The following is a 26451-nucleotide window of genomic DNA, read 5'->3' as shown; positions in this document are numbered from 1 at the left end:
TTTTTTAGGTCTTCAAAAAGTTGAGCAAAGATGTCAGGAAGTTACTACTACTCAAGTACAATTGTTTGGCGTTATCCCGGTGGCTCAGAAAGGTCTACATGTCAAGATATGAAGGCTTAAAAGCTGTCAAATGTGGTTATGTTTTGCATTATGGCTTTTAATATCGTACTGTACGTTCAACTTGTAAGAACTACTCCTAGATCCTTCATATAGACTGCTGCGTCTGCAACGTGGTCGACTTCACAACCATTAGGTGAAATCCAGAAATACAACCGAGTGGCTAGTGGTTAGCGGGATTGGCATTTATACCAGCCAGATCCAGGCAAGAGGGTACCACTAGCTTAAATCACATTACATCAGCCATACACTAAAATCTGATGCCAAGCGAGCGATCCCCGAAAGAAAAAAAAAAAAAAAAAAAAAAAAAAAAAGCTTCAGATATACAAAAATATGGTAGTTGCACAAAACTTATTGTCTAAAGATGCCAAAAATAGATTTCTATCCCAAAAAAAAAAAAAAAAAAAAAAAAAAGATCTGGCCCTGCTGTCCCATGAATTCTTTGTTTCCAGAAACTTTGCAAATCAATGCCATTCAAACAAAGATGGACAGAATGAAATCAAACCTCGATCTCTTCCCCACGACACTACATGGGATGCAATGATCAAGTCGAGCTTGGTTGGTATCTATCAAGACTGAAATGTAGGCTTGTTACACACATGCCTAATTACAAAGCGGGGTCTGCCATCCGACAGCCAAAATGTTGATGATTATAATTGAAAGGAGAGAGAACAAGAAAATGAGAGACATCTACCGTTCAACTACACGTTCTCTTACGGTATTTCAATAACTGATGGTTATAAATATCCTTCTCCCACCCACTTTCTTCTCTCTCTTCTTTTCTTTTTTCTTTTTTTTTTCTTATAATTCAGATCCCAAATCTCAATGAGACCATCGCTAACAAAAGCCATCCTATTCGCACTCGTCGTATTCCAGTGTACACATCTAGTCTATTCCCAGCAACAGCAACAGCAACAACAACAGCAGCAAGATCAAGCGTCTGGTAATGTGGTAAGTGGCCAGCAACAACAGAGTCAGCAACCAGAGCAGCAACAATCGTCATCCAATGTGCCTGCTGCTTCATCTGTGCCTGCTGCTACTACAACAACTCCTCCTCCTGCTGTAACCACAACAACCGAGGCACCTCAGCCAACATCCACGCAAGCTCCAGACACTAAAACTGATGCCACCGTAGCACCAACCAGTGCTACCACAACAGCAGCACCAACATCCGATGCAGCGGTTGTCTCTTCAAAGACATCCGAACCACGCAGTACCTCATCTCAAACTGGAAGAACCCTCCAACCCTCTACCACTATGATCTCCAGTAATGGAAGCCTTGTTCCTAGTGTCGTTACTCCCACTGATAGTAGTAATGCTCAGCCTACAGAAAGCGGTGCTGCAAATAAGAAGGATGATGCTGAATCAAGCTCAAACAAAACAGCAGTGATTGCAGGTTCAGTCGTCGGTGGTCTTGGTAAGCATTTTGATTGTCTGGATGGCCGTTCGATTCACCTAACAGGTTTTTTAAAGTGGGAATTGCTCTCATTGCAGGTCTCCTTACTTGGATGAATCGTCGTGGTGGTTGTACAAGTCGTACACGCCGTCGTGATGCCCAAGAGGACTTTACCAACGAGAATGACTACAAGATGACTGAGAATACAGTGGCTGCAGGCGGTATTGGCGCTGGTGCTGGTGCCATGCACTCGACCGACAATCTCCCCCCACCATCGCCTTTCCAACATGCTCGCCGCTTTGTGCCTCCCACATCCAATCCCACTGGCTACATGAACTTACAGGATGAAGAGTACGGGTATCATCAAAATGCCAATGTCGGCGGCGCAGGCTATCAACCTCAGCAATACCAAGATTACAATGCTGGCGGTGTGTATCATGATGGATCTCACCCTGATTACAATCAAGATTATCAGCAACAGGAGTACTACAATAACCATGAATATGCTGCTGCTCATGACTATTCCGCAGATGGCAGTGTCACTGGCAGCAATCATGGTGGTTACCAGCAACAAGCGTATTACGGCCATGTGCCTGGATCCAATGTCACTTCTCCCACCCTCACCAATGCTGCTCCTCTCCACCAAATGAAACCTGATCAAGTAGAGCAAAAGCCCAATGCTGCCTAGAAAAAAAAAAAAAAAAAAAAAAAAAAAAAAAAAAAAGTTCCATGCCAAATGCCCTTATTTTTGTATATTATCACATCTTTTAGAATTCTCATGATTATTCCACTGTAAAACACACAACATTCACTTTTTTACTCCCAATTAGTATTTATTATTATCAAACCTAGCAAATAAACAACGCAAAATCTCCCCTTACAACTCGACATCTTTGAGCGTCAAAACCAAAGGTACATGATCACTTGCTCCCCATGCCTCGTGTCGAATGTCACTCGATACAACCTTGTCCAATAAATCAGGTGTTGTTAAAAAGTAATCTAATCTCCATCCCATCAGTTTTTCACGACATTTGAAGCGGTATCCATAGTATGTGTAGTGTCCCTTTTGTTCTGGATGAAAGTGGCGCCAAGTGTCAATCAATCCTGGCAAGTTGTCCTCTTTGGATGGATTCAACACCTTGTCAAAATCGGTTCTCTCTTCAATAGTGAAGCCAGCTGAACGCTGATTTGTCTCTGGGCGAGCGAGATCATCTGGTGTATGAGCAACGTTCAAATCACTATACAAGAAAAAAGAGATGAATATCTCGACATGGCACAAGACAATCACACATGTGCACTTTACCCAGTCCAAATCACAGATTTGCCTTCCTTTTGCAGCGAGCGAATGTACTTTTCCATGCGATCATTAAACACCTGTCGTTCGGGTAAACGAACCAGCTTATCTCCAGCATTAGGCACATAGCATCCAATCAACGTGAAACTTGGATATGTCAAAGAAAGCACTCTTCCTCGTGTGGTTGTTTCAAATCCAGGAATGCCATAAATCACATTGGAAGGCTTGTACTTGGAGAACAGGGCAACACCAGCTATTAACGTAGATAGATAGATAGATAGATATATATATGTCAATCATTCTGATACAGTCATCCGCTCTCTGTATACACTACTCACCATAGCCCTTCTTTTCGTCAATTGCCCAGTAACGATACTTGTAGACCTTGTCATCCACAGCAGTGGACAAGGGCGCATTTTGCTTGTGTTCCTGGATGCACAGAATGTCAGCATCCTCTGCATTGACATAGGTATTGAATCCCTTCTTGATACAAGCGGCTAATCCAGCCACATTGTACGATGCAATTTTGATGCTATGGTCAGGCTTTTCTGGAATGTTGAATTCGGTGGGAAATGTCATGTTGTTGGGCAACGATGGATCAAACGGTGTCCACACGTTTGTCTTTTTCTTGGTCACTTTGGCCTTCTTTACAACTGTGGTTTGTTGTTCATCAGTCTCTTCTGATGAAAGGGCACGCTTTTCAACCACTTTTTCTTGTTCAATGGTGGTTGTGGTGATCTTCTTACGGGTTGCAACCATGTGAAGTGTGAGTAGACTTGGCCGATAGAGTGTTTGGATGGAGAAGAGAGAGGCGCGTAGTAGTGAAAAAGATTTCATTTGTGTCAAAAACTGAATGAAGGTCGCATTTCGGAGTGTGTTTACTAGAAGAGCGAAGCAGCTCACTAAACACGTCGATTACGGAATAGCGCTGCATCTATCTACCATTTGTGTGATTGATCTCATCATCGAAATACTGAGTGTAAGATCAGTCATCTGTGCCGATTTCTCGACTTGCAATCCATGCCATCATGCTCTGAGTATAACCTGCGCAAATCTTGCTGCAGGTGTTACATTTAATCTAGACTCACTTTTTGTTCTCTTGGCATTGAGTAAATAATGGCCTTTCAAGCACTCTATAGCGCTTGAGATGCATGCAAAATCGATATTCAAATCATTGCCACGATTGAAAAAAAAAAAAAAGAGCGATACTGTAGATTAGACTCAAATGAATTGCAAGTAATGCAGAAAGCATCGTGTAAAAGTCTCGCCCCTTGTTCGCCCCTTCTTGTCCCTTCAAGCCAATGACATTGCTTCAACGAGTCTCTCTTGCCTTTTTTCTAGTGTTCCATTGAACCGAAAAGCCGTTCTCCTTTTTCCGCATTTCTCTATTCTTTCATTATACCATCTCCTCAACCATGATTATACGAAGCCGCTATTTCCAGCCGATAATAGCTATTGCAGCTTTCCTTCATTTGGATGCAATACAAGCGTTGATTGACAACCCAACAGCTAGCTGCGACCATCCAAGTAATTACTCTGATTTCACAGTTTTACTCGTAAACAACACCATCATTGCGACTGGCGGGAATGCAGTAAGTGGACATACTCTCTAGGAGAGCTAGTGTGTAACTCATGGATGGGGACTATAGCATCGTATGGAAGTGTGGCAGCGAGATGTATCAAATGGCTTGGATATACATCACAATTGTTGGACGAATCTACTGGACGGTGGCATTGACCATGAAACAGCCAATATCACTACAGCCTATCAACCGTACAAACACGGCATTGGATTTAAAGTGTCAGACGACTCTTTCGCTGTGCAAGCAGGCGATAATGCGTCCACTGTCATGTCAAGGTTGGCTTATTTTGATCTTGCTACTTACGCATGGTCCAGTCGTAAGTACAGCAGTAGCGCTAGCAGCAGATGACCATCATTTGACTTGCTAAATCATGATTTTATAGCCATCACACAAGGCAGCGAACCATCACCCAGGGCTCGTATGTCTGTATCACTGAATGAAACAACAAACACTGCTTGGTTCTATGGGGGAAGGACAGAATCAACAGAGCAATCAAGTGATTATGTAACGTATAGACTATGGGAATACAGAAAACAATGACATACCAACATACTCTAGTTTAATTCCTTTTATTTTTTCGACATACAAACATCCACATGGAACTGGCCAGACACTTACTATTCTGGAGGTCATCGACCAGCGAGATACGGCCATAGCAGCAATTTGATGTAAGCACCAATGCTATTATATGAAAGTGTAGTAATTCATATGTTTGTACCATAGATCTGAGCGCCTATTCATTGTTGGTGGAAAAACGGCTGTTCATTCTGCAGATGCGAATAGCTGGACACTTGCATCTGGTGGTTTTCAGAGTATATTGATCTATGACACTGCGAATCATCAAGCGATTAGCATGGCAACGATGGGTGATATTCCACCAGCACGATACAGGTAACTGACAAGAATTCAATTGTGAGGGGGGGGGGGGGGAGGAGGATAACAGGCCTAATGGTTTAAACAGCTTCTCCACCGTGAATGGCCTAGATGGAAAATCAATTGTGCTGTTTGGAGGTCAGAATGCAACAGACACACAGACATTTGACGCTACAAACGACATTTATGTGTTGGACACATGCACTCTCAACTGGTCACAGCCAGTGATCAGCGGCACACCTCCTACTGCTCGTGCAGGCCATGAAGCAATTGTCTATGGAGACCAGTACATGATTGTGATGATGGGCATTCAAAGTTATGACAGTACGGCCGGGCCCATTTATACAGATGATACTGCGATTCTGGATATGAAGACATGGACTTGGGTCAGTAGCATACCACCTACTAGCAGCATAGGTGTTCCCACTGCCACTACTACTACAGCACCCACATGTCGATTCACATTTCCTGTAGTGATACCCAACACAGATGGTGATGACGGCGACTATAACAACAATAGCAATGCCACCGTTGTATCCAACACGAACAAATCGCCTACAACAACACAACTGGCCGTTGGCATCACATTTGGTATTTTGGGTTTTTTGCTGCTGATGACTGGTGCTGTGATATTCATCATGCGAATAAGAAGAGATGTGGATGCCAAACAGAATCCAAGATGGGTGCCCAGTGTGTTTAAAAAACGAAACAGAGAGAGGCTTGCATCAGCATCCATCACATCCTCGACAGCATCTGCTTAAATTGTACATAGAGCCAAATTATTTATTATACCTTTCATCGTTTTTTTTTTTTTTTTTTTTTTTTTTTTTTTTTTTTTTTTTTTTTTTTTACATCAACTCATCCCTCTAATAAAGTGTGCTGGTTTTGCTTGCACTGGATATTACAGCAGCATCCGCTTGTTATTGAAACTAGGATCCACTGATCTTTTGTGGAAACCAAAGCTTTTCATAGCATCAGAAATGCTATCAGTGACAACGGGCAATAATCATTGCTCGACACAATTCTCTGGTTTAGCTATTGATTTTACAATTGCAATAGAGCATCATTAGTGTTTCGAATTAAACTAATTCATGCAAGTTTATTTATTTTTTACACTGTGCATTTTGTTCATTTAAGGCGATACTATACAGTATATCATACACTAGCTGATCTATCTCGATACAGTCGATGTCGGCGTCGCCCTGTGGGCTCTCGCCAAAGACATTATACATCAGATATAATAGAATGTTGGTATATCAAGTAGATTTTAAACAATTTATTATTAGTAGAAAAGATATATTAGAGCCAGCAGAGGGAGTTATCCATTCCCTGATGCTGCTCTTGAGATGGCGACATAAAGCTGGCCATAAATAAATACAGGGCTTGTGTAAGATCTACAGCGGCTTTTTTGAGATATTGTCATTGCAAAAGACACCTTCATGAGGCAAATCTCTCCAAAAAAAAGTATTTGGGCTAAGCAAGTATCCTTTCAATTCCATGATCCCCATTTAATCAGCATTGCAATTATCATTGCCATCAACAGAAAAGCATTTAGGTCAGCCAGTAGCAATGCCACCGCCAAAATTGATTCAAACCCAGCTTATTTTTTTCTGTTCAAGATTGGACAGATCTTGTCTTTTTTCGACTTCTTTAATCTGTTTTGCGATATTCGACTATATAAGTGGTAATAATTACCCTACGCTTCCTAATACATTCTTAAAGTACTTTTCAAGGCGTTTCCAATGGTGCTAATTGCAATAAGTATTTTGACTGAAATTATTGAGCAATTCAATAAAATATGAAATGATGTTTGTAGCGAAAATAGCCAGATTTTACATAGGAGGACCCTACAATAGTGGGTTTAGGAGTTGCGTTGGATCAATAGCAGCATTTTGATGTAATATATGCCATAGTAAAAGTCTTTATTTTTGCGGTCAAAAACACGATCGTTTGATTTTCGATAAAAACCATGAGGGGTAACTCATGGAAAATGTGAGGATTTTGGTCAATGAAGTTCGACCTCAAAAAAAATTGAGATAGTGCTACAGCAAGTCAGTCCTAGTCGAGAGCAATCGATTGGCGCCACTCTTGCAATCTAAAACGGCCAATACTATAGAGAGATATCCCGAGCTGTATTGCACCAAATTTTGCTGTAATTGGATCTATTATTGGCCCAAGAGAGTTGGGATCAATGTAGTGTATAGGTTTAACATGCTGTATTTGTTGATCTAGATGATACTCGTCTTGTGAAGTAGAAGGTCTGATTCATACAACTGTTTTAGAGCAAACCATTGAGGTATGTCGCATTAGATGTTACCGTTTGAGCAGTGCTTTGCGGCTATAATCATCCAGTCTACTGGTTAATGTCTCGTCTAGCAAATCTACACCCTGTAATCCATTTCGACTACCACATATTTGAATTGTACAAAAAGTGGTGCTCTATACAGATTCTCAAAGCACATACTATGAAAAGAAATTCTGGTTCCATTCGTAAGATCTGTACGTAGTGCTATTGTTCATCTTGCGAACGACAGTATTATAGTACAAAACCGCTCTTCCTGGCGCATTTCAGATATGCCCACAAAATGAAACACAGGAAGCAGCTGCAATGCAAAGAAGAGCTGCCTGACTTGCACGACTCCAATTTCCATTGCAAACTGTGCGACACCACACACAAAACTGAGCAAAAGCACCAACTCCTAGCAATCAATGTAAAATTAGTAGCCAAACGTATAGCGGCAAAGGAAAACTAAACAGACATCTACTTGTCATTCATAAGATTGATGATGTGACTCAGCACTTCAGCCAACAAGAAGCATAAAACCAGATATCAATGATCCTGATAATCACTGTCGAGCTTGCGACACATCGTTTGAACACAAATGGAGGTTTAGACACCATCTAATAGTGAAAAATTGAAACCGTATATCGATGATCCCAACAGCTATTGCCGTACCTGTCAACACACATACGCTTCAAGAGATATTATCGTGGCATACCCATCAGACGTCCATCAGAAAGCCACTGGCATATAACCCCCAACCAATTTCCCAACCCTCTTGACCCCAATTGGTATTGCTATGTTTGTCGATTATACTCTAAAAACTTTGCATCGTATGACACTGTTCGTCCTTTCAGAGTGAATACAAACCTCAATGCTGCCATAGACATACTCATTCTTGTGCCAAGTGTGATCAAACGTCAAAGAACAGAATCAATTCCTGCACCATTTAGCAAAATATCTTCAGATGAAGCTGCCTAGAAAAGAGAAAACAATAAAAACTGCTGTGGCCACGATTGGCGTGAATGATCCCAACATGTACTGCGCACAGTGAGAGAAGCATTATTTTTGCTCCAAAATGATACCTTAAGAAACATTTGGAGACGGCTCACCAGATTGTATGAGTCAAGTTGAATACATGGTTATATACAGCGAATGCATTCAATGGGAAGCAAAGGGTCTAGTAGCCGATCCACCTCTTCCATGCACATCCTTTGAGAGTCAACAAGAACTGTCAACAAGTACGCACTGGTTTATCTGCCTCATTGAAAGAGTAACACATTCCACAGCCGCAATGAATGGATCGTAGATATAAAGCTGCTGGCAATTCATACACAATGTCAATTTACATCCATCTGCCATCAAGCAAATCATTCTTCTTGTCCACTCTCTTTCGTCGTTGGTTGATCATCTCATATTTGTGATTTTTTTTATTATTGTAATAGTTTTTCTTTCCAAATACCCTAAAAAAGACTGCAATTTTGTTTATATGAACTTTCTCTATCTGTCAACTTCACCAAACACAATATCTATGAATATATTCATTAGTACATCAACCCTACATCAAACAAGTAATAAACACATACCCATTGTACCAATGATGGTGACCATATCGGGAAGCAAATGGTTACGAGACATGAAATCGGCACCTTGGAGATGAGAGAAACCAGGAGCTCTGATCTTACATCTATAGGGTCTGTTGGAGCCATCAGACATCAAAAAGACACCAAATTCACCCTTGGGTGCTTCAACAACAGTATAGGTTTCACCAGCAGGCACAGAGAAACCTTCAGAGTAGAACTTGAAATGATGGATCAAGGCTTCCATGTCTTCTTTCATGGCAGCACGAGGAGGGGGGGTCACCTTCCAATCGTCTGTCTTGATGGGACCTTCGGGCATTTGGTTGATACATTGATGGATGATACGAAGAGATTGACGCATCTCTTCCATACGGCAGAGATAACGATCGAAACAATCGCCATTTTGACCGACAGGAACGTCGAATTCTACTTTATCATAGGCATCATAGGGAGCGACCTTACGGAGATCCCACTTGATACCGGAACCACGCACAAGAACACCAGAGAAACCCCAATCTTGGGCCTCTTGAGCAGTGACAATACCAACATCACGAGTACGGATCTGCCAGATACGGTTACCAGTCAAGAGTTCTTCAATTTCATCAACACGATCAGCGAATTGTTCGGACCAGTCGTGAATATCAGCCAAGAGACCAATGGGGATATCGAGAGATACACCACCGGGACGAACGTAGTTGGCGTGAAGACGAGCACCACAACAACGTTCATAGAATTCCATCAACTTTTCACGCTCTTCAAACATCCAAAGCAAAGGGGTCAAGGCACCAACATCCATAGCGTGGGACATGACAGCCATAATGTGATTCAAAATACGAGTAACTTCACCAAACATGGTACGAATATACTTGGCACGCTCAGGCACTTCAATGTTCAAGAGCTTCTCAACAGCTAATGAGTAAGCTTGTTCGTTGGTCATGATGGAGACGTAATCAAGACGATCAAAGTAAGGCAAGGCTTGCAAGTAAGTCTTGTATTCAATCAACTTTTCAGTACCACGATGCAACAAACCAATGTGAGGATCAGCACGGACAATCTCTTCACCGTTCAATTCGAGAATGAGACGAAGCACACCGTGAGCAGCAGGATGTTGAGGACCGAAATTGACAGTAAAGTTACGCATTCTACTTTCATCCTCATCGTCAACAGCTATTATGTAGGCGTATTTAATTGCGACATGTTTCTGTGTATCTGTCATTGTGATGCTTACCACCAAAATCTCTGGCATCTTCAGTGATAGTTGTAACAGAAGCATCGCCAGCAAATTCGTGAGAGTGGTTAGCAGCGGTTGCCATGGTGCGGAATGGCTTGTATGCCTTGAGGGGCATTGCACGGGGTCTAAGCAAAGAGGTGCGTGCAGCAGGGGTTGTTGAGGCAGCGTTGACGAGTCTACGAGCCCATACTCTGGTAGCAAATGACATTATATGGTGGTTTTGTTGTTTTTACAGTTGTTGTCGTAGTAGAGTGGGGAGTTGGATATTAAATGGGTTGAAAAAGATGGATGCAAATATATAAAAGTGAATACTGCACAGTCGAATGAGATGAATTGAAATGTTACATGGTATGAGATATTAGTAGCTAGTCAGTTGTCATATGCCAAATGATGGAGGTATTTACCTTTTAATACGATTTCTTTTTTTCGAAATGTAAAAAAAAAAGTTTGGCTGTGGAAAATGTCTAAAATAAAGCTGTAGTCCTCATTTCTCCACATTTGTTTTTTCAAGCCAGGCTTGAACGACCCACCAGGGCAATCCAATTTGAAGCAACGATGGGATGGAGGGTTCGTTGACGTCACAATACGAGAGGATACACACATCTCACACGATGCTGTTCATCTCTTTACTGCTGTAGCTCATAGGAGGTTGTGGGTGGCTACATGAAGAGTAACATCTCAAATTGATATATACTACACTTTAGCTTTATTGTTTGATATGAAAAGTAGAGAGAATGACATGTAAGAAAAAAAAAAATTTAGAGAACGTAATCCAATTCTGTGCGTTGATACTTGTTTCGCTCATCGTCCTCCAGTCTTGGGTAAAAGGGAACCAGAGCATCTTGACTACCAATGTACAAAGTATTGTAAATCTTCCAGTATACTTCACGCACCTTTCTTGCTGGATGGAACAGACCCTGCACAGTGTATTGGAGAATGGTAGCTGCACCCAATGCTACACGGAGACCTTCGATGGCTTCCATCACGGCATTGATAACATGAGGACTATATACATAAACAGTGAGAAGCTGATCTAATCACACACTAAACAGCAAAACTTACCTTGTCTCAAAGATGTTGGGCCAAATGTAGTTGAGTAAATGGCGCAAAGGATCCTCACATCCCAAGCCAACTACACCCAATGCCATGTGTTTGATCGTTGTACATGCTGTCTGTCTGTGCACAAGATCACGATCCATCAAAGCGTCTTCCAAGAGGGGTGCCACGGCATTGATGTAGTCCTTGCCCATTTCACCCACATACTCAAAGATAAAAGACAGTGATTTCAACACACCGTTTTGTACGTTCAATTCAGGCACTCTGTATTCGTTCATAAGGGCAGGCAACACAGTGAAAGGAGCACAGGTCTCTGCGACAATAGCAATAGCCACAGTAGTACACACACGGTTCTGACGCTCCTGCACCTTGAGATTGTTGAGCAGTGTAGCCAGCACATCTTGAGGACCAATGGCCTTGGCAATGTAACCAAATGTGTTGACAGATGCACGACGAATGCCCTTCTTGTGCGCCTTGAGCAGATCCAGCAACTCGAAACAAACACGCATCCATTCACGCGCAGAGACGTATTCAGCACCACGGTCCGCAATACGGCCCACCAGATCAATGCAGTTTTCTTGCACCTTTTCATGACGATTACGTAGAATGGGTGTCAGACGAGGAAGCAGGTCTTTGATGGGGGGTGTCATGCTGGCCATACCAATGACATTGACAATGGATTTGAGTGCGCCCAAGATGGACCCCAAGACCTCGGGGTATTCCTCGCCCAAGTATTCGTACAGAATTTGACCGAGTTGGCTCATCAAACTCTCCTCGCCACAGCTCTTCATGACAACAGCAATGCGAGAGATCAGATCAGCGGCTTGCTGACGCACCTTGGCCGACTTGTTGTTGAGACGCCATAAGATAGTGTAACAAATTTGCTGGAGATAAGGCTTGATACGCATACCCAATGCATTGACGACAGTGCCGAAACCATTCAGCATGACCACATCTTCCACGGTTTGCTCTTGGAAAGCGTACAGGATGCCATCAATCAATAGTTCTTCCAAACGGGGATCAATGTCAGCAGCACCCAAGTTGGAGACCACCTTTTCAATTGTCTCCATCACCATCTTACGGTAAGGCTCACTTTCATCCTTGAGATCATTGACAATACGACTGGTAATCTCAGCGACGCCGACCTTGTTGGCCAATTCCACAGTGGTTTCGACCACTTGCTTGTAGTTACGACGGTCAAGGGCCATACGACGCACCCAAAAGTGCTTGAAGAATTCAGGCAGAATCTCTTCCTTGATGTAAGCAGGCATGACACCGTCTGTAGCAGCGCACTGCTTGACTACCTTGAGCACAATCTTCTTCATCTCTTCGTCGGGGGACTGGAATTCACGGATCAAGATGACCATCACTTCCTTGGTGTAGTAGTTGGCATACTCGTCGTCCATCAGGGGGATGATATAACCAATGGCCTTCAAGAAGGCAGCGAGACCCTTACCACGGTGCTTACGGATACCAGTCCACAAGGGCTTGAGCACAGAGTCAAAGGACTCGATACCATAAGGGGCAGCAGCTTCAGCCAAGGCAGCAATAGCCAGGGCAGTGATGGTGCGTACCTTTTGCTGCTCGTCTTCAAGACCATGGCCAATGGCTTCAACCAAATTCTTCAAATGAGGCAAGACAGCACAGCCCAACAGGATGGCAATTTGCTGCACAATCTTGATACCGGTATGGCGTGCTTGCCACGACTTTTTGGAGCGACAGACAGCCTTCAAGAAGGGCAACAAAGCAGGAATACCAAGCGCTGAGGCAACGACAGAAAAGGCACGCGCAGTGGTGTTACGCACATATTCATCGGGGTGATCAATGTCAGGACGCATCGTGGTGATCATGGTGGGAAGACCAGCAGCCTTGGACAGGTTGGAGATGATTTCACGACCTTCCACTCGAGCATAGTAGTCTTCATCAATCAAAAGAGGCTCAATGACTACCAAAATCTTATGAACAAAGGGACGCACCAAATCATCCAGCTTGTACAAGATACGGTCAATGACCTTGACCAAGAGATGGCGCTCTTGATCCTCCAAGGTAGGCGACATGAGCAAGGGCAAAATTTGGTTGAACAGAGGGCCAGGTCCAAAATCGCGAGCCTTGTCTGTAATGTGACGCAAAGCACCTTTACGCATAGGAGGTGTACCATTCTTGATCTTGAGCAGCAAACGCATGATTTTGCGTTCCTTGAGTTCGTCCATGGACATGGCGCCTTCATCCTTCTCGTCCAGCAGTTTACCGAAATGTTGCATATCTTCTTCTTTGAAAAATGGCAATGCACCGACACCAGGGATCTCTTGAGGCAAATCCAAGGCAACCACTTGACGTTGTTCATCGTGCATCACAAAGCCATTATCGCCCATAGGTGTGGGCGTTGCTGTCAGTTTGCGAGCAGGTGTACGAATAGGCTCATAGCCAGCAGGAGGGTCCAGAACCTTGTAGCCAGTGGTGGGGAACATGGCATCCAGTTCTTCATCAGAGAGGGGTCTGTTACGACTGTCCAGTTCACGCTCCCAACGCAAGGCATTGGTAGCCTCAGCTGTCATTTGCGACACTTGACCGGGTGTAGGTGTCATCATGCCCATACCGCCTACAGGTGTGGCCATGGTCAAATCACTACCAGCAGCACCAGCAACAGGAGTCGCATCCCAACGAGATCGCTTAGCTGTGCCGCGAGGTGTAGCATCGACATCCCATTCTGAAGATCGCACAGGTGTAGCATCAGGGTCATTACTACGCACAGGCGTGGCATCCCAACGAGATCGTTTGGCAGTGCCTACAGGTGTTGCATCCACATTTTGACTGACAGGTGTAGCGACATCCCATCTTCTCTTCTTGCGAGTAGCGGTTGGTGTGTCTTCTACAGATGCCGGTTGCTGTACTCGAGCACTGACACCCGTCTCAGCTTCTTCCTTTTTCTTTTGTGCAATAATCGCCAACACTCTCTGCTCCTCTCGTTCTAATTCGGCTTCACGGGCAACTTCTGAATAGGATCTGGATTCTCCTGCGTCTGATTGATCTTGGCTAAAGGCATCTTTTCTACTGGGCGACAACATGCGGTTGAATCTGCGTTGTTGATATTCATCTTGTCTGCCAGCAATGGTGCGTTCACGCATCGTATCTGCAAACGGGTCATGCGCATCCGATCCCTCTCTCGCTTCGTTCAGGATGTCTTTGGATGCTGTGTAGGAATTCAGTTTGCGTTTGGTCTCTTGATACACTTCATCATCGTCGTCTTCCTCGTCATCAGCAGCCAAAGATGTCGAGTAGCCTGCAAATTTATCAGTCGTATACAAGTCTGTGTCGTAGGAGAGTCCAGTCAAACTGGCGTGATTTTCATTGTCGAGCACTGCTTTGCTAATGTCTTTGTCTGTGATTTGAGTGCGCTTTGCTTGCGCAGCTTTGATTTCGTTTTCAATGTCTAGCGTTGGTTTGAGATGAGAGTCTAATGCAGCATAGGATAGCATCCACTTACCGTCTCCCATAATGTGAAGAATGAAGTGCAAATTGAAAAAGCTTTTCAAGTGCTGATAGCTTCTGCGCCTCTTTAATGAAAGACCAAATGGAGGAGACATCGGATGGTCAAACAACCTAGTGACGTATCGCTACATGCCTTCCATTTGATCCAGTCATAGGTGAGGGAGGGGGCTATCCTCTCCCAATTGAATCGACCCCGCCTTTCTGTTTAAATTTTGATTTCCTTGTACCTAAACAAAAAACAAAAACTTACACTAAATATGACAAACTCAAAGGATTGTATTGCTGAAGCAGGTAAAACTGCTGGTATTGCCGGTGGTATCGGTCTCTTTGTATCTGCCATGCAAAACACAGCTCAGAAGCACACCACTGGTGCTAGAGGTGTCCTCACTAGAACGGGTGGCACTATTGCTTTCTTTGGTAACAACATGTAGATTGACATGGCAAGCTTCATACTCACCCTCATGTATTATAGCTGCTATGGGTGGTATCTTCACTCTCGGTGAATGTGCAGCAAAGGGTGTTCGTGAACAAGACGATGCCGTCAATGCTGCTATTGGTGGTTGTGCAGCCGGTATGTTGGCTGGTATCAAGAGTAAGTGGAGAGATGTGAGGTTCAATTGAAGGCAGAGATTGACAATGTAGTAGGCCATTCATTCTCCAAAATGTGCGTTGGTTGCGCTGCTGTTGGAGCCACCATGTATGCATACGAGGCCACAGGTGAATTAAAGGGAGGTTTTGCCAGCAAGACAAAAGAGGAAAAGAAACAACATGAAAAGGAATTCTTCAAACCTTTATCAACTGCCGAGGAATAAGCTCATTCTATACATAAACTTAATAAAACAAATGATACACGCACAACACGATGATTTTATTTATTACACATGAATAAGATAGCCTGCTTTGATCAATGACTCGACATCGGTTCGCTTGACGTAGAATTGATTTCCCTTTGACAGATTCAACGAGCCGTATTCTGTGTTGATCTCTCCCGCATCTCGCAACACACGCACTTCAATGAACAGATCTACAGGTGGATCCAATCCACCGCCACTGGGCCCTCCTATATCCACTTCTAGAAAGCTCTGCTTGTATGAATTGACCAAATCTCCATATTCGTCTAGAAACTTTTGTTCAGTCGGCCCTAGACTGGCAAGGATTTCCCTCTTGTATTTCGACTGTAATCCAACATTCCATAGAATCTCTTTGAGCTTATTCATTCGTTGACGATGATAAGCAAACAGCACTCGCTTGTTGCGCTTCACTGACAGATGATACAACATGACTTGCGACATATTACTGGGATTGTTCACTGCTGTGCCTGTTGCATCAGATTTCATTGTATTGACAGTTTCTTTGGCCTTGTTGTGTAAGAGTCGAATTTCACGGCAAATGCTCTGAACAAGATCGTCATTATAGGGCGAGATGGTGAGATCCGCTGTACGTTTGGCTTCTTTGGCTAATTTGTAAGCTGCGTCTCCGAGCGATGCCATGCTGTAGATGTATATTTGTGTGTAAAAAAAAAAAAAATTGAAAGGCGTGCTGTGGATGATGGCGTTTCCTGAAAGATGCGCTCATGTACCCCCTCCCCCCATTGTTCAAAAAAGGTCACGTCTATTTCTTTGATGGCGAGAGCCAAGATCCATTGATTTAGATTGAAGGTATCCATAGACTAGATGTCTTGATTCAGTAAATCAATTGAAATACCTTGAAGGGCTGGCATTGATATTACGGCAAATTTTTGGCAGAAGAAAATGATATTGTGCAAAAGATGAGTGTAGAGTTTTCAAATGTCGCAAATGTTGATTATTAGAAAATTGGATTGATAAACACAGCGAATAAGTAATTCTGGCAAAACTTTGAAACCAATCTAATGGGCATGAATACCAAACCTGATAAGATTACTGCTCTGTAAAATTCATAATTGTGTGTCTTTGTTGGCTCGCCTATTGATATAACTATCATGAACAATTTTGTGGTAAAGCGCCTTATGAAAATTGAAGACTCAAAAAAAAAACAGCATAATCTCCTTTTATGACAATACTCAGCATCCAGGAACCATATACAACACATCAACCACACATTATTCATCCTCGACAACTCACCCATAGATTTAGTAACAAAACAAGGAACAATTAGAACAACAACAACTCTCTGAAAGACAGCATTGGCCCATACTTTCCTTTGATCCTTCGTCTTGCACTGTTTTCGTTAATGATCGACAACCAACCTTCATCCAACATTTGTGATCCATGGCTCGGAAAAAAAAGTATAACAGCAAAAAAAAACACTTTTTTGTTTTATTTCATATGTCATCGTTTCACGCAAACTTCTTTCAAGGACGACAAATAGTGTATGCTAGAGCTCTAAAATGATTGATCAGCAGAAGCCATCCACGTTCAAATCTGACAACTTTCAAGACTTAATATCTTGGAATACAGGCTCTTCTGAGGCTCCCAAATGACGCCAAACAATGGTACTTGAATAGCAGTAACTTCCAAACCCCTTTGCTCAACTTTTTGGGGACACAAAAAACATGGCCAAAAAATTGACCAAAAAGCATGAGGTATCCCTCATGGTTTTCATTGAAAATCAAATGATCGCGTTTTTCACCTTGAAAATGAAGACTTTTACTATGGTATGTATTACATCAAAATGTTTCTATCGATCTAATGTAACCTCTGAAACCATCTTTGTGGGAATTTGGTATGGAAAATCTCGACATTTTGGCCAGAAATCTCTTTTCATATTTTCATAAATTACTCAATAGGTTTATTCAAAACATTTATATTACTTGGTACCATTGGATGCTCCTTGAAAAGCACTCCAAGAAAGCTTAAAGAAGCAAAGGATGATTATCAAATTTTATTTAGTCGAATCTGCCAAAATAGTTCGATCGAGTCGAAAACTAACATGATTTGGCCAATCTAGAGCAGACTATTATTCTGGGTTTCAATTGATTATGGCCTCTGGAGGGGCAGGCTGGCAAACTCAATGCCATTTTCATTGTGAAGATAATACAGTAATAGTTGCTTTTGAAGCATATGGAAAATTACATAACACTATCATAGCCATGCTATTTTTTTTGGATTCCATATTTAATAACGCCAGTATATCAAAATACTTGTTAGGTCAACTGCTTTCCTTTTTGAAGCTTTGAAAACGTCTAGGGATCATAAATTATTATGTAACGATATATTGGAGCCTAGATCCGTTAGTTCTCTCTTCTTCTCATTAGATCAACTAACGGAAAAGCTCAATATATGTCGTTGGTGATGATTTGATCATGTGCAGCAAAACAGATCTAGGAACATATGTCTTACTGGACAACATCTCAACTAACAAATTTTTTATTCAGATACACTCTAATGAGAATTTCAAATGATTTACGCAACGAGAAAAATGAGAGTTTCTATTCGACATTTATTACATAGTAACAGTCTGTTTTTTTCCATCCTCCTCCTCCTCCTCCTCCTCTTCTTCTTCTTCTTTTATATCTTGTGCAGTTACTCTCTGGTTTCCCTTTTGGTGAGATTTGGCATGCTTTGAATGGTCCCGATTAGTATAATGTTTCCAAGCGAGATGGTCACTTGAAGTCTCTGGTATGCTATACTGCAGGCATGGATAAAGAGATTAGGAACCGTAAACATCCTACCAAACTACATCTCTAGTTACGTTTGTTTCATATGTCTTCATATGTCTCGCCAAAGTTTTCTTACAAATGGAGATCTTTTTTACAGTGTTCATTAGGGCAGGGCAGTTTCCGAGGTTTTGGCCTATATTTTTGTAAATTGTCAGAATTAACCTGTCCGAGAAGCTTGTTTTGTGTCTTTTTGTGCTTGTGTCAAGTAGAATAAGATTACATTGAGGCGTTCAGTTGCATGCTATCTCAAAAATTAGATATATAATCATGTTAACTAATATGTTGATGTGTCATCTATAAAGAAGTGGCTTTCTTATGAAATATTAACCACTTCCAATGCAGTGTTCTTTATTATCTTGCTTTCAGGCATCTAAAAATGGTGATATAAATATAGCAATTCAGAGGTAATACGTACTGTCCTTACAAGCGTGGTTACAAACTATGCTTATCACTCGGAGCACGAATAATATAAGGAAAACCAAGCATCGTCAGTGCCGTAACATTTGTTATAACTTGCTGTGTGTATCCGAGGTGGCAAACGCTTGTCAAGTCGCTGCATGGACTGACATGCTGCTCTGTGGCAATACTTCAATTGCAATTATGAATGGAAAGCCTTTATAAAAAGAACACATATTCAGTAGTTGTAGAATTTATTTACAATGTGATTTGATACATCTTGAATAAAGGGTATTTGGATGTCTTTGTGAGCTTTTCCAGCCCTATTCGTTTTCCAAAGAGATAGAGTTCAACCGCGGAATAGGTTTGCTCTTAGGAGGTTTCCCTTGAGCAGGGGATATTTAATTAGATTAATTAAGCAAGTACCACCTTATCCCATCATACGCACGATAAAAAACATCTTGTTCGTATGCGGCTATATACTTTTGTTGTTAGAGCCATTATAACTGAGTTTTCAAATGTGAGATCATGGCATCGATTTCAATGTAATGCTACAGATCAGTTTCCCACAAACTGTCATTTATTTAGACATAGTTTTGCCAGTACCGCTGTATATTCTTTCTGATGGTATGACAACGTCCCATTTGTCCTAAAGAGATTGTATAATGTTTTGTCTGGAATCAACTGTATAACCGGTAATGCTGATTGATTGGATGGTTTAGGTGTGGGGGATGATGAGTTTCAACCTTAAGAACTCTACCATTGAGTTACCTCAAACCATACAGTTTTCGTCTATTTTCAGTAAACATCATTTCGATTGTTTAGTAGCATCTTGTGTATTGCTTTAGATGAAATTCATACCCATGTTCCAAATTTGCAAGTGTGATTTAGATTGCTGAAAGTAGCGAAATGACATCCCATGGTACAAATACATGGTATATAGCATATGATTTCTTTTCTCGCCATGAAAAGAGAAGGGAGTACCTTTTCGGTTGGACCATTCAACAAAACCAGGGTGTATTACACTAACTTTTTTTTTTTTTTTCCTGTTCCTGTAACCAGCAAAACAATTCCTGGTCAGTTGATGAGGATATCTCGGTGATGATCTACATGCTGTATGAGACTTTCATGCATCAGCATGTACATGTCTTATCATCACACCACATCCCGTTTCTTCATGTGGACGTAATGTCTGATTCTTTGGTATCAGAATCTGCGATTTCTCATAACTCATTTTCCGTTAGAAATAATCCAAAAAGACAAGAGGACGGTGGGAAGTTGCTCACACTAAACGATCTAGTATAAAACTGATCTGATATACTTTCTATAGTAAAATGCATTGTTGGTAGTCTAACTAGTTTGTGATATACTTTTTTCAACAAACAAATGCATCTTTCCAAAGCGCCAAATTGATTTGTAGCACATTTGCTATCGTATGAGGATTATGATGATGTTGTATATACGTCTAAGGCTGTACAGGGTATCTCTATTTGTGGATGCATACCTGCGCAAATAGTAAAGTTTTGGTATTTCGTGTAGCATTCTTCAGTACGCCATACATCCTTTGATGCTGCTTCATGCTGCTATCTGATATACACAACGATTTTCTAAACATCAAAGCGCATCTGTGTAAATGAACCAAAAGTGGTATTTCAAGCAATGATGTACTAATATAAAGCAATTACTTGATGAAGCATGACAAATTGCTTAGTCTTGGTCTTGCGGAGTGATGCCCAAGCACTGTGTGAGTGAGTGAGCATTATCTCCGAATTTTCTCATATCAACACAGAAATCATCTGTTTACGAATGCACTGTTTGCTCCGCGAACGATATTCCCAGTTTCTTGTGCTCACTGATTACTTAAGCAGCAAAACCATATAGTTTTCTATGAATCCCGTTCAGTACCAACCAATGGTAGCTAAAAAAAAAAATAAAAATAAAAAGAAGCCATCGTATAAAATACCTTGAAGGTTTGGTTTGGGCAATCAGCGATGTCACATCATCGTCTCTGAATCCAAGAAAAAACGGCCCCTAACTCCTCTTTTGCATATAAAAGGCGAGGTACTTTTAAAGCAGGTTTCTAGCCTCTATTTTCTATGATCCAATTCTCTCTTCCAACATGCAAGTGAAAAGTCATGCCAAGATGTAAAAGACTAAGTGATTTATAAGACTAGCACCAGTATCTATGACATGCCTAGTTGGTTACTCATATTATAAGAAGCTAAGTTACTCTATCCCCTTGAGACTCACTTTAAGAATCTGAAGCTGCTTCTCAAGAGTTAATAGTCTTTTTGGGATACCTCTAATATACATAATCTTTGGGTTGATTGAAAGCCATTCGTATGGCTTGTTTATTTTGCAGCAGCATAACGGCTGAGGCCAAGTTTGCATAATAATGGATCTGTGATAGATTAGATTGTTCAGATCATGAGCTTCATATTGCCAGAAATCAGTCAAGAACTTGTATCCTTCTGTCTTGTTTTTCTCGACACCTCCGCTTATTACCTCTGAAAATGACCACTGGCAAGAGGTGAACTAAATCAGAGGGACCGAGCAGAATTCAAGGATTGAACGCAGGCAAGCACTTAAAACAGTTGTTGGCAATGGTTTTGTACTGAGTAAAGCTTTCTTTTGGAGCCGTTTTACCTTGCCAAACTTGCAAAGAGGCTTTCAACAAGAGACATGTCCAGCAGTTCTTCATAATAGCTACTGCTTCAAGCCTATTGAAGTTTTGCTGAAGGTTACAAATCAACTACACGACATTGCAGCGCCTGGCCAAGCTTCTATGTAGAGAGTTGCTTGCGCTTTCCCTAGCTGTCGCAAATCTTACACAACAAAGACCAACATAAAAGCTCATTTCTAAAGCCTTAACTCCAAAATATACGCGACAGTAGCCAACATCACCCCTAATGGATTCATTTTAAGCAATCAGGCCAATGTGCACATTTCAAGGGTGTGGAAAGATGTTCTCGAGTAAATCTGTATTGATACTGCTTACAAAAAAAACACGCTATTGAAGGTAAATTTAAGTCTCTCCCACAGTTTGATATATGTATATTCAATTGTTTCTTCTCTCTCAAACAAGGGTGGGCATATGTTATCCAGCTCAATACCATATTAAAGTAAAAATAGATGAATAAAGTATATGTATGAAATCAAAAAAAAAAAAGCATGTGCTTTGTGGTCCAATGGCATCATAACTGCAAGATACATGTCGTTAAGCATCAACAAATGTGAGTTACATTTACTCTATTCATGACATGAACCTTTGACAAGCATTTCTAACGACATTTCAGCACATCAGTTGCTGCACCAGAAGCACTACATACAAACCATCGTGCCTGTCTTGCTGCTACTGCCAGCACTGATCTAACATTTCATTTACAAGAAACAACTATATCTAGAGATCGATGTGTCAATAGAACAAGCATAGCCAAGTTCACATCTATCGTCTATTTACAAACACTATCAATCATATCCCCTTTCCACTAACAAATTTGGTTTCTAAAATGCATTGCTCAATATCAAGGCTCATATTGATACAGATACCGTAACGGCCGCCTCTTCACGCATCTAAAGTAGTAAGCAGATAATGGCTATTATATTCAGAACTTTCGTTGAGATAGGATAGGATCACAAAATTCAGCACATTTACCCACAGGAACGGGTACATTGCAAACACACGAATCAAGCAGGGTGGCAAGGGGTCTCTCCAGGTTGAGATTTTCCGTCAACGGCGCTCTAAACTAGGGTTGTTATAGAATCCGAACCTGTACTAATTTACTTTGGAATCCACTGTAGTAAATTGTTATTGGAAGGTTAACGTGTGGGGGAGGATGGGATTCAACTCTATTCTTTCCATTGTCCTTGTTACACATGGGAAACTTGTGCGGATCAATACTAAGCTGGAAGATGACCATTCTTTTTCGCACAAGCAGCAAGGGGATGGCTCATATGCAGTTGTACATACAAGTGTACACATAACATGACTAGGCTACATCAAATGGAATGAGAGCCGACATGCTAGGCATTGCGACTTTTAGGAACAGAGTAATATATACAGAATGTGTTTTCTAGACCAATAAAGGTGCTTCGTTTGTAACACATAGACAACAATGTCGTATGAGATGCATGAGTAAATTCACCTAGTGTTTGCTATTCATGGACACTCATTTTACTATTTTACTCTCACACAACGAAATACGGATGGTTAGCCGTGTAACTTGTTTTGCGTTTTTTTTTTTTGCGACTAATGCTTGCCGTGTAGTATAAATGGCATATCTCATCAAATCTACATCCATAGATCTCCTTCTCAAATCTCCATTATTGGTTGTGAAGCTTTAATTTCGAGTAACAATGTATGGATTAGTGAAACATGGCAAAAAACCCTTCCCGTTCCTAATTTTATATGTTCTGTATGGTGCCCTCGCCTGGATTTTCTCACGTCAGGAAATCATCTGTTGTTTGTCCGCGGACAAGCACTCCCAGCCTTTGTACTCTTGGATTACTTAAGCAGACATTGCTTGATTTATATAGCTCCCGTAGGATACCATCCAATGGCAACGACAACCACTGCTCTGTAAATCACATGAAACGGGTTAAAGGTCGCTGATTTAGCTTAAGTAATCTGTGTTTCCCCACAATTATACAGGCTCCCTGAATCCAGAAAGGGACGCCTCATTTTGGTATAAAAGACGGGGTAGATTCGCCTGCTTCGTTTCTTGTTTCTTTACTACTTCTTTGATCTTTCATCTTATTTTTGTCTATTGAATACAAACCAAGATAGGAATGGGGGCTCTAACAAAAATAACCACCAATATCTATGTAATGTCTCTCTGCCGATCGACTCTGCAACACATGCTAATCCATCTCATCTCATTAGGCTATTGGTGCTTTTGCATCTATTGCTGGTATCATGTTTGGTTTTGATATCGGTTCTGCCTCTGGTGTAATCGGTACATCACAGTAAGTAGTAGTAGTGCCTCTTGACTTCCTGTCAGAATGCTGACATTTGCCTAGATACAAGGAATTTTTCAATCATCCCGATGCCTTGTTGCAAGGTGGCATCAACGGCGCCCTTTCAGCTGGTTGTTTCGTAGGTGCTCTTTTCGCTGGTTATCCTGCGGATAGATTCTCTCGTAAATTCACCCTCATCGGTGCTTCTTTTCTCTTTGTCATTGGTTCTGTTTTCCAAGCTGCTACTAATGGTGTCCCTTTGCTTTGTGTCGGCCGTGTATTGAACGGTTTGTCTGTCGGTATCACCTCTATGGTTGTTCCCCTTTACCAGTCTGAGGTAGCTCCCAAGGAGATTCGTGGACGTCTTGTAGCTATCCAGCAATGGAGTATTACATGTACCAATCAGTTCCAAGTAGCGAAATTGCATTTTTACGATTATCCTGACCTTCTCTTTTCATTTTCATAGGGGGTATCTTCATTTCCTTCTGGATCCAGTATGGCTCTCAATTCATCCCCAACACCGCCGCCTTCCGTATTCCATGGGGCGTCCAAGCACTTCCTGCCGTGATTCTCTGCTGTGGTATGTGGGCATTCCCTCACTCTCCTAGATGGCTCGCTGACAAGGGTCGTATGGAAGAAGCCATGCAAGTTCTCGCTGATATCCACGGTAACGGTGACAAGAGCCATCCTCGTGTTCTTCTCGAAATCGAAGAAATTCAAGCCACCATCCACTTTGACAAGAACGTTGCCTCTCACCGCTATACTGACTTGTTCAAGCCTGGCATAGCTTACCGTGTCTCTCTTGGTGTCTGTCTTCAAATCTGGCAGCAATTGACTGGTATGAACATTATCATGTTCTACGTCGTCTTTTTGTTCAAGCAAGCCGGTATTGGAGATTCTCAAGAGGCCACTCTTGTCTCATCTGGTGTCTCTTATGTCGTTAACGTTGTTATGACCGTGCCTGCTATCCTTTTTGTTGACAAGTGGGGTCGTCGTCCTACTTTGATCTTTGGTGCTCTTCTCATGTCTACCTTCTTGTGGGTGGTCGGTGGTGTCTTGGCCACTGGTCGCTGGTATGTTGGTGAAGATGGTAAATGGCTCGTTGATCTTGGATCCAGCTCCAAGGCCAATGGTGTTGTTGCTTGTGTCTACCTCTTTGTTGCCTCCTTTGCTACCACCTGGGGTCCTTTGGGTTGGATTTATCCCTCTGAAATCTACCCTCTCCGTGTCCGTGCCATGGCTGTCTCCTTGTCCACTGCTTCCAACTGGCTGTTCAACTGGGTTCTGAACTTTGTGGTCCCCTTGATGATGGAGCGTATTCACTACGGTCTCTACCTCTTGTTTGCTGCCTTTAACTTTTTGATGGCTCTTCACGTTTTCATCGCTTATCCTGAGACCAAGGGTTACACTGTAAATATAATACTTCAAATTGCAACATGTGATTGTACGTATACTAACCTATCTTTTTTTTTTTGCATGCTTTTATAGCTTGAAGAAATGGATATCGTCTTTGAGCACAACCCTCGCAAGAAGATTCCTCAAGACGTCATGGACAAATGGGTTGAGGACAGAGGTCTTCGTCGTGCTGAGGCCAACGGTGCTGCTGACTCCTTCAGTGAAAAGAAGGCTGAGCTCGCTCACGATGAATCCGTCTAATTTTATCCTCAATATCATCACAACGGTGCACACAAGACTATCTGCGATAGCTAATGTCGCCGTCATATGTATAACACTACAATTGCTCAATTCAACCACTTTTTTTATATATAATTAATCCTAATATCTACCTTTTCATCACAATAAATCGCTTATTATTTTTCTCCCATCTCACACATTTACGAAGCTATTTCCATGTATTACAAGGGACCAAGTCTAACGATGTTTGAGAACAATGAGTAACAAGGGCTAGTAGAAAAAAAGGGTGTGTCCACAACCCTGTGAATAAATACATACGCTCGTCTTGGAAATAAAGCTGCTGATGCTGCGAAATCCATGCAACAGCATTAACCGTAGTACTTCAAGTCGGACAGTTGACCACAAGAGTTGCATCACCTACACAAGCTACATTACTGCTTTCGCTCCTTGCACGCTCTTGTTCTGTCTTGCCCAAGCGATGAAACTCGGTGATGGCTTAATAGTCTCTGTAGCAATGATTGACAATGACTTGCCTCACCAACCCGTCTAGGACAGATCCAGTAGTCAGGTGAAAGGCTGTGCTCTTAGGATCAGGTCCTAGATGAAGAACGGATAAATGTGACAACATCTGAATCTCACCAAGCACGATGGGATGAAACAATTGAATAATGGCAAGCCGTATCATATAGCTTATCTAGCCCCTGTCTAATTTGCATTTGGGGTGCAGGGCCTCGTTTACCAACAAGTACAGATATTCATTCAATATTTCCCTACGCATTTCATCTACAATGGAACCTATTGCTAGTATCAGATGGCTACTGGTCATTCAGGATGAACCATTGTGGTTGACAGAAATCCATCAGACGGCGCAACGCCAGCACTCAAAGCAATAATTCATTATTCAGAAAGCTGTGCTATAGTAGT

The 26451-nt window shown here is 41.9% G+C and overlaps 8 protein-coding genes across 8 annotated transcripts; 4 read left to right on the top strand and 4 right to left on the bottom strand.

Annotated features, from left to right (window-relative positions):
* Positions 1-942: 942 nt before the first annotated feature.
* ATC70_006206 (uncharacterized protein) lies at positions 943-2201 on the top strand (the record flags this gene model as incomplete). Its single annotated transcript, XM_064825485.1, has 2 exons — positions 943-1534; positions 1591-2201. 2 exons carry the CDS (start codon positions 943-945, stop codon positions 2199-2201), a joined length of 1203 nt encoding a protein of 400 aa, XP_064676703.1.
* Positions 2202-2390: 189 nt separating this feature from the next.
* SDH1_3 (succinate dehydrogenase flavoprotein subunit) lies at positions 2391-3566 on the bottom strand (the record flags this gene model as incomplete). The annotated part of the gene is made up of 3 exons (XM_064825484.1): positions 2391-2751; positions 2817-3060; positions 3146-3566. 3 exons carry the CDS (start codon positions 3564-3566, stop codon positions 2391-2393), a joined length of 1026 nt encoding a protein of 341 aa, XP_064676702.1.
* Positions 3567-4222: 656 nt separating this feature from the next.
* On the top strand, positions 4223-6024 carry YAT1_1 (carnitine O-acetyltransferase yat1; the record flags this gene model as incomplete). The annotated part of the gene is made up of 6 exons (XM_064825483.1): positions 4223-4399; positions 4457-4706; positions 4773-4894; positions 4949-5058; positions 5114-5281; positions 5352-6024. The coding sequence occupies 6 exons, from the start codon at positions 4223-4225 to the stop codon at positions 6022-6024; spliced, it is 1500 nt and encodes a 499-aa protein (XP_064676701.1).
* Positions 6025-9044: 3020 nt separating this feature from the next.
* ATC70_006203 (uncharacterized protein) lies at positions 9045-10563 on the bottom strand (the record flags this gene model as incomplete). The annotated part of the gene is made up of 3 exons (XM_064825482.1): positions 9045-9073; positions 9131-10291; positions 10353-10563. 3 exons carry the CDS (start codon positions 10561-10563, stop codon positions 9045-9047), a joined length of 1401 nt encoding a protein of 466 aa, XP_064676700.1.
* Positions 10564-11113: 550 nt separating this feature from the next.
* On the bottom strand, positions 11114-14905 carry ATC70_006202 (uncharacterized protein; the record flags this gene model as incomplete). Its single annotated transcript, XM_064825481.1, has 3 exons — positions 11114-11360; positions 11418-14841; positions 14896-14905. 3 exons carry the CDS (start codon positions 14903-14905, stop codon positions 11114-11116), a joined length of 3681 nt encoding a protein of 1226 aa, XP_064676699.1.
* A 252-nt stretch (positions 14906-15157) lies between these two features.
* ATC70_006201 (uncharacterized protein) lies at positions 15158-15712 on the top strand (the record flags this gene model as incomplete). Its single annotated transcript, XM_064825480.1, has 3 exons — positions 15158-15317; positions 15373-15492; positions 15546-15712. The coding sequence occupies 3 exons, from the start codon at positions 15158-15160 to the stop codon at positions 15710-15712; spliced, it is 447 nt and encodes a 148-aa protein (XP_064676698.1).
* A 63-nt stretch (positions 15713-15775) lies between these two features.
* On the bottom strand, positions 15776-16390 carry ATC70_006200 (uncharacterized protein; the record flags this gene model as incomplete). The annotated part of the gene is made up of 1 exon (XM_064825479.1): positions 15776-16390. The coding sequence occupies one exon, from the start codon at positions 16388-16390 to the stop codon at positions 15776-15778; it is 615 nt and encodes a 204-aa protein (XP_064676697.1).
* Positions 16391-23724: 7334 nt separating this feature from the next.
* ATC70_006199 (uncharacterized protein) lies at positions 23725-25548 on the top strand (the record flags this gene model as incomplete). Its single annotated transcript, XM_064825478.1, has 5 exons — positions 23725-23760; positions 23819-23901; positions 23956-24287; positions 24359-25302; positions 25381-25548. 5 exons carry the CDS (start codon positions 23725-23727, stop codon positions 25546-25548), a joined length of 1563 nt encoding a protein of 520 aa, XP_064676696.1.
* Between the last annotated feature and the right edge of the window lie 903 nt (positions 25549-26451).

The sequence above is a fragment of the Mucor velutinosus genome (genome assembly GCF_035048745.1).
Source record: "Mucor velutinosus strain NIH1002 chromosome Unknown tig00001545, whole genome shotgun sequence".
Taxonomy (NCBI): Eukaryota; Fungi; Mucoromycota; class Mucoromycetes; order Mucorales; family Mucoraceae; genus Mucor; species Mucor velutinosus.
This window is presented reverse-complemented; position numbering and strand designations above follow the sequence as displayed.